Genomic DNA, 8,093 nt, shown 5'->3' with positions numbered 1-8,093 from the left:
TTTTTTTTTTTTGAGTCAAGGTCTTGTGTTTTCCTTTGTGATTCAGACTGGCCTTGAAGTCATTATGTAGCCCAGGCTGGTCTGGATCTCACAGTGATCCTCCTGCCTCAGCCATTGAGTACTAGGATTACCAGCATGGTCTACCAGGCCCAGCCCACATAAATTGTTACTCAAATTTTAAGGGTAAAGGGACAGAGGTGCTGTTAATAATCACACAGGTGACAACAGATGTAGGCCAGAACCATCCCAAGCAAACCAGGGCAGAAGGGAACCTTGCCTCTCCCTCAAACACATGCAAAGCTCAGGGCACACCCATGCCTTGTCCGCTTCAACAACTCCTGCCAGGACCACCCAAGGGCACAGTGATGGAGTGAAGTCTGCTAAGGGGCAGGTAGGCACACGTGCTCCCTGGGCCAGGGCCACCACTCACATCTTTGTTGCCATCTTTGCTTTGGTCATAATGTTTGTGGCAGTACCTGCAAGGGAAAAAGTGGTATGCACAGGTGAGGGGCTGCACCAGGATGGGAGACTCCACGTGGCCACCTGAACAGCCTACGATGGCCAAGCCTGGGGAACATGCCTGCAGCACAGCGGGGAGCTAGCTGCCATCTGAGCCTCCCGTGCTTCTCAGCTCCCTGGGCTGCTGGGTGACTTACTCCTCTGCCATCCTAGTGTCCTTCAAAACATGGACATAGATGAAAAGAGCTTGCTCGTGCTTCCCCATGCGCCCCAGCAGGAGTGCTCGCTCTTCTAAGAGGCCTAGGAGGAAGAAGGAATAGGAGTCACCATCACCATCACAACACAAACATGAGGTAGAGACTAAGCTGCTAGTGGCCGAACACTGGGGCAAGGCTCAGTGTACAGAAACATTTAACACCTACAGGGCCTGGGGCTCAATCTCAAGGACGAGAGTAACAAAAATAACAAAACACAATGGAAGTCAATAGGAGAAATTGACTACATTGGTCACAAGAGGGAAGGAGTTACTTCAGGAGGTACATATCTCACCTTTTAAAGATCACTTTTAAATGGTAACAACACTCACACAAATATACAAGCCACAACTACATGAGCCAGATGCTCCAGAAAGGGAAGCTAGTGCTTGGCTTCAGCACTCAGAGCTCATACATCAGACAGACATGTCTTTTTAAGATGAATACTCCAGATTACAAAAATAGCTAACCTATGAGCATGGCCAAGAATGTGCTCTGAAGCAAAGAACAGGTTCCAACACAGCTATCAATTAATGTGGTTCACACCTAGCGAAGAGTCCTCATACAGCCAAGACACAAAAGTGAGTCTTCAGAGGTGCCAAAACAGGAGCAGGCCTGAGAACCTGGTTTCCTCAGATCTACCTCCAAGAAGGAATGGGGACCAGCTTTTTGCAGTACCCTGAGCTCAGCGGCTTTTAGCTGTAAGTCAGACACTCACCATCAAAAGGAAAATCGCAGATAAGCCGTCCTGGATCATAGTAGCTAGAAATCTCCAAGAACATGAGCAGCTTCTGCCGGTATTCTCCCAGCTCCCCCTCTTCCTCTCCAGCAGGGACTGGGGTTTTGCCTTTAGGGGAAACCAAGTCAGCATGAAAGGACACTATGGAGTCACCAGGAAAATGAGGAGAGGGGGGCTCAGCACTGCCACCACATAAGCAAAGGGCTCCACTGGGATTTCTAGGTGAAATTATTTTACTTTATTGTCTCTGTGGCCCCTAAACTCAGAGCTCATAGTTTCTTGGTCATCCAGTTTGACAGCACGGCTGTTATCTTATAGACAGGGATGTCCCTCTGCTCTCCCCCAGAGACTACTCTCAGAGGTGGCCACACACAGACAAGGCCTTGTTCCTGAGTCTCATATGTTGGGCCTGGGTCACCGGGGATCCGGCTTCCCCCTCCCACACAGAAGGCCAGGGCCCCCAGCTCTGGGCAAGAACTAGTACCTTCAGGGCAGGACAGGAGGTACTCCTTCATCAACCCCTGCACCTTCTCGCAGTACAGCTGGATCAGGCAGTTGTGGAAGCGAGAGCCTGTCTCTTCCCAGAAATGGATGATGTGCTCCTGTGGAGGGACGTGGGGCTTCTGTCTGCTGCGCTCCCTGCAGTGACCCAGCCTCACATTTTCAAAGCCCCAAAGATCCAATCGCCATGATCCCCTAATGAAGCTGTCAAGATTATCACAGCCTGCCCTTCTGTAACCATGGGGAAATCCTACAATGCAACCTAACAGTACCAGGAACTGTTTAGTTCAACCCCAAACTCAAGTCCTTTTAATTTTGTCTTGAACATTAGGCCCTGTAATAAAGGTTAAATGTGTATATTCTGGTATTGAAAACCTATTTTATTATCCTGTGGTTACAACAGAATTTGGCTGTATAAATATGACTTTTCCTAAAGTATTCTTTTATCCCTTTGTAGTTTACTAGATTCAGAAGGTATCATTAACAGTAGCATTTCCACCTTGGTCTCCTAGGATCTCTTTTTTCAGAGGAAGCTGAAATCACCCTTTCTCTCACATTTCCACCAGCCCCAAGTGACACAAATCCCACATCTGAATTGCCCGATAACTGAACCACACAGTCTTGGATCCTGGGTTTTAGTGCATACCAAAAATATCTTACCAGATAAGGTACAGCCAGACTCTTAAAATTCTCTAATAAGAAGCCAAGAACTTGATCTCGGGGTAGAGCCTCCACCTCTGGAAGGTCTTCGGTAAATATCTGCTGGAACACACCCTCATTCTCACAACAGACCTGATTGTAGTTGCACTGAGCCCACACGTGCAGGCACTGGGATGGGGTGGACAGACTGGGAGGGGGAGGGGTAGCAGAAGCAGCCACAGTTGTGTAGTGCACAGAAACTGGGCTGCCGGTCTCCGAGCCCCAGGACAATCTTATTCTATTGTCTCTGTCTTCTCTTTCAAGCCCCAAGGGAAGAGCAAAAACCCAACCTCCCAGGGCCCTCCCGCAGCTACTGATGTCCCAGGGACAATCAGAACTAAACCCAGGGGGCCCTATGACCCACCTTCAGGCCATCTTCTGGGAAGTCTCTCAGCACCCACACGGAGTAGGAAAAAATCAAATGCAGGTTTTCTGAGCCTACAGGAAACAAGGCCTATCAGCACTGGACAGAACGGGGTTTGTCCAATGGGACCGGGAGGTTGGCAGTGCAGACTGGCCCCAGAGCTCATTTCGCAGACTAGACAGTCCTGTCCTGGCACCGCCCATTCAGTGCTTGCCCTCCTGGGCTGGCTACCTGTCACAGAGGCATCAAGTGATTTTTGTGCCAGGAGGAGGAGTGAAGTGGGGTAAGCACAACAAAGGGAAGGGACAGACCAGCCAGCCAGAGATGGAGGACAAAGTCATCACCAATGCTTTTGAGAGGTGACTCACCCAGATGCTGCAGGTACTGCACTGTCCTCTCGTGGCCCTTCAGAGGAGAGTTCGCTTTCTTGGACTGGTCCACCAGCACCTGCAGAGCTGGCCAGAGCCCAGGGAAGGTCATAAGCCTCCTTCCCAATGGAGATGCATCTCTCCTCCAGTTCCATGCCGGCACACCAGAGACTCCCAGATCCCAGAAGCCCCTCCCCTGGCACCTTTCTCGTGGAGCCCCTTCTTTTCATATAGGATTATCAGCTCGCTGTACTTGTGAGCCTTCTTCAGCACATGCTCACTCTCCTCAATGTGGCAGTGATTGTTCTCCAGCCGCAGCAAGGGAGCCACCAGGGCCACATTCGTCTGGGGATGGGTGTGCAGGAGCAGGGTGTTAGCAGAAACTGCTGCCTGGGGAGCCCCATCCTCCCCTACCCTGGCCACTCCAGATGAAGGCCAGGGATGTAACACAAGCATAAGAAAACAGCCCGGAAGGAAGAGGAACTAAAGAGAATTAAGGTGTGTTATGTACATGGACCAACTCCCCAAGATAAATGTAATCATTAAGTACAAATGTGTACTAATAAAAATAAAACTTTGAAAGAAAAAAAAAAGTGCAAAACCCCCTTTTAAGATGACTTTGGGCCAGGGATTTAGCTTAGTGGCGCCACCACCTGTCTTGCAAGGGCAAGGCCCTGAGGTCAATTCCCAGTACAAAAAAAAGATGGCTTTAACAGCATTTATGCCCTTCCATAAGACATGTCTCAATGTCCAGCGGGGAGAAGGGGATAACTGCTTTGAGGATTTACTGTCCCACTGACCTTGTAGCAGTGTAGCAATCTTAAACCTTGCTAGAGAAGAACCGGCCTGTGTAAGACTCTAGATTAGTATTTTTCTTATCCTCTCAATTCCAAGAATTTCACAGGCAACAGGCCACAATGAGTGGTCCTCATCATCAAGTCTCCCCTCTGATCAGTGGTGGGTTCCCTAGAGGGCAGCCCATGCTCTGCTTCCCCAGACTTTCGGAGCTGGGCCACTCACATGGAGGTAGCACTTGAGCAGGGTAGTGTCGATGATCTGCAACAGCTTCTTCTTGGACTTGATGGTGGGCGTGCCTTCCATGAGCGGGGAGGTGCTGGACTGGTGGTCAGAGTCGTTCAGCTTCTTCACCAACTGACTTCGTTTCTGCAGAGGCCAAACACATGGGGTGGAGGACAGGCCCAAGTTAGCTTTCCTCTGTTACACCCTGGGCTGCTGGGTAACTCAGGACACTTCCAAACCAATGTAGGCCTAGTAAATGAGATCCCACTTTAGCATTCGGTTTTTCTTGGGACCAAAACAGATGGCAACCAAATTGCCAAATACAGTGACAACACTTACCTATTCGATTTTGGGATCAGTTTTTGCCTATTCTTTTCTTTTTTTTGGAGACAGGATCTTTACAATTCAGGCTGATTTGGAACTCACTACGTAGCCCAGGCTGGCCTCAAATTTGCATCAATCCTCTTGCCTCAGCCTCCCAAGTGCTGGGATTACAGGCATGTGCCACCACGCCTGCCTTGACTACTCTAATTTACACAAGCAGAATCAACCAGTTTGGATATTTTTGCACTTGACAAAGCCCATGGTCTTAGGTGTTTTACTCTCTGGCACAATCCTGATGTTGGTTAATTTCACACATTTTCAGTACCAGTGCAGAAGGCCACAGAAAAATATGCGATCGTGGGCAGAGGGTGCTCCACAACACCACAGGCCATGGGGAAGATCACATCCCAGGAACTTCTTCACTTGGCCCAGGGCTGTGCAGGGTGCAAGCAGAGGCGAGCCACAGCTGGGCACCCTGGAGCGTGATGTCAAGAGTGCCAAGGCTAAGCACGCCCAACAGACCTGTAGGTACATCCTGAGCCAGGCACAGAGTGAAAGGCAGTATTGTAATTTTTCCAGGAGTACTTCTCATGCCTACAGGAGACTACTTACAAAGGTCAGCAGAACACTCACAGAGGAGAAAATATTCACTAAGTCTCCAACCTTGAACAGGAGCACAGGAAGTTAACACTGTGTAAGATGTGTCATGCACAGGAACCTAATAACCTCAATCAAGGCAGGCGCAAGCCATAGCATGTCTAGGGCAAACAGTGTCAAAAGGAATGAAAAAGATGACTGGGGAACCAGGGGAGGCAGAGGGGAGGGGAAGGAAAAAAAACCAAACAAGCTGTAATATGTACACATAACCACTCCCCAAGATGACTGTAAGCTGCATGAATTACAAGCATGTACTAATAAAATAAAATAAAAATTTTTGAAATAACCAAACTGTCACTCAACGCCGTGACAGAAAACTACAGGTTAGGTTAAGAGGCTTCAACAGAGGCTTTAGTTTTAATGTTGACTTTAAAATTTCACTTAACTGTCCATAAATTGAAAAATAATTTTAATCTACATAAATCTCAAAAAGCATGTAATATTTATTGACAAGAAATTTCTCAATATATAGGTTAATTTTAAAAAGTAAGCTATAAAACAATTCATATTTCTGTTTTGTACTTTTCTATGTTTTCATAGAGCTGGTACCATAATTATGTATGGTATGAAAAAGTTTGTTTAAAAAAATTTAGCTCTCTTCTATGAACTAAAATGTACCCTTGGTAAGTACAGTGGATCCTTGACCTACAAACTCAATTTGTTCGTGAGGGCTGGTTGTAATTCAAGTTGGTCAATGAAAGCTCAGACTCCTCTCACTGCCTTCAAAGTCTCTCTCTTATGCACAGGCAGATCTCATCCCTCAGAGAGACACTGGCCCAGGATTTCTCAATCAACCCCGCATAGGAAAGGATGTTCTAATGGTCCTTCCAGAGCTCTTTAAGAGTTAAGTCTGTATCTGAGACTATCTGGAAGCACAAGCAGCTGGCATTCGGGTTGTAACTCAAGACTTTGTTCATAAGTTAAAATCACAATTCCAGTCCTAACCCAAGTTATTTGTATGTCAGTCCAGTCATAACTCAAGGGTCCACTGTAGTTCCTATAACAACTTAGTAAGAATTTACGAGGAATTCTGTAAGTTTCCTGGTGTCAGGATTTGGCAAAGCACAGCTCAATGGCACTATGAACTTGGGACAACAGTGACCCACACAGGCTTCAGTAGCACTCATTTATAGCATGCTGGGGGCATCACCCAAGGCCGAGTCCCTGCTGCAGAGAAAAAGGCACAGTACCCACCTGCGTCAGGTAGTCGATCAACGCTAAGTGGGCCTTCTCCAGCTCAGCCCCTGAGAGCACAGGCAGCGGATTAGGGTACTGAAGCTGCTTTCTGTAGTCTGTGGGCAGCAGGTCAGGGTACAGGCCCATCACGTGGGTGGGATCTGCAAGAAAGGCAAATGTGAGTCTTTTGGAAAGGAGCCTAACAATAAGGATAAACAGGATTATCACAATAGCAAAGTAAGTTCCAGACTGATTTTTTTTTAAAGGAATGCCTCTACATTCAGAAAAACTCAATGAGCAGGTATATATAATTTAAATATTATACACTGAAACATTATAAAAATGGCATGGCTATCTTCCAAGACACAGATACATCCACAGAATTAGAAATATTTATCAACTTCTAAAGTAGAATATAAAAAAAAAAAATCCAAGAAAAAATTGATGATAGTGAAAAGAAACATATCAAGAACAAAAATTAGTTTAAAAAAATCCCAGACAAGCACAAATACAGACTTCCAGTTCATCAACAGCAAATTCTAGGGGAAATGAGGTGGAAAAATCTGACAATCAAGTACCAGGACACCCTGAACTCATAGCACAGGAAGTAACAAAACAGATCAATCAGGCTCTAGAAAAATTCAAAATAGAAATAATTGTTACTGTAGCCGATAACTAAGGAGATGATGAGCACAGTGAAAGGCATGACTAGACACTCTAGAACAGAAACTAACAAAAAAGTAGATGAGCTCAGGACCATTATAGAAACCATGAATGCCCAGCATAGGTAAGAAATGGAAACCGGCCAGGCCCTGATCCACCGCGGGAAGGAGAACCACGCCTGCTCCCGACCCAGCAGCCATAGCTCAAGCGCCGGGAAGGTAGGCCGGCCAGATCCACCACGGGAAGGAGAACCACACCTGCTCCCGACCCAGCAGTCATCACTCAAGCGCCGGGAAGGTAGCCACGCGGACGCCCCTGAACCCCCATAATCCCCCCCCGCCGCACTCTCAGACCTCCTGACTGTGCAAGTCTTTGGACCCACTCTGCAAAGACAGAGTTGGTCATCAAGGGTATTTTTCTGAGTTCCCAACTTTGAACATCTTTAAAGACATGGCGGGGGAAACCTGTAATAGAACATTGCGGAGTTCAACCATTCAGAAGGATGGGGAACTCAATCTGGGCCTTGCAGCCCGAGGTCAGTCAGCGTCATGGGGTTCAGCAATCAGCTAACTGAGATCAAGGGTCTTGCATCCTTGCTCTGTCTGAGCCATTAAATGGTAAATATACTATATTGAAAAGTTTGTTCACTGCAGACATGTTCTGGACTGCTTCTTGATTTCAATTTAATTCAAATGATTTAAGGGTGATAGACTAGTGACTACCACAGGTGGTCAGTGTCCAAGTTGTGCTTGATCTTAATGTGCTGCTGATTGTATCAGTTGGGGTAAAGCACTGCCGTTGATTTGATGAGCTGTTTTCTCTGATGTTATGAAGATGAGAATGTCTGTGGGTCGTTAGAGACACAGAAG

The 8,093-nt window shown here is 47.0% G+C and overlaps 1 protein-coding gene across 1 annotated transcript in view; it reads right to left on the bottom strand.

Annotated features, from left to right (window-relative positions):
• The window catches only part of Vps39 (VPS39 subunit of HOPS complex), a 50,265-nt gene that overhangs the window by 4,955 nt on the left and 37,217 nt on the right, over positions 1-8,093 (bottom strand). Inside the window, exons 12-21 of the mRNA XM_010624765.3 lie at positions 6,580-6,722; positions 4,405-4,548; positions 3,588-3,729; positions 3,385-3,471; positions 3,017-3,090; positions 2,614-2,712; positions 1,937-2,054; positions 1,432-1,560; positions 657-759; positions 431-476 (exon numbers count right to left, since the gene is read on the bottom strand). Of these exons, the coding sequence (XP_010623067.1) occupies positions 431-476; positions 657-759; positions 1,432-1,560; positions 1,937-2,054; positions 2,614-2,712; positions 3,017-3,090; positions 3,385-3,471; positions 3,588-3,729; positions 4,405-4,548; positions 6,580-6,722 (1,085 nt within the window). The remainder of the gene's footprint in view (positions 1-430; positions 477-656; positions 760-1,431; positions 1,561-1,936; positions 2,055-2,613; positions 2,713-3,016; positions 3,091-3,384; positions 3,472-3,587; positions 3,730-4,404; positions 4,549-6,579; positions 6,723-8,093) is intronic.

This window comes from Fukomys damarensis, unplaced genomic scaffold (assembly GCF_012274545.1).
Source record: "Fukomys damarensis isolate Sample0158 unplaced genomic scaffold, DMR_v1.0_HiC HiC_scaffold_17, whole genome shotgun sequence".
In the NCBI taxonomy this organism is placed as follows: Eukaryota; Metazoa; Chordata; class Mammalia; order Rodentia; family Bathyergidae; genus Fukomys; species Fukomys damarensis.
This window is presented reverse-complemented; position numbering and strand designations above follow the sequence as displayed.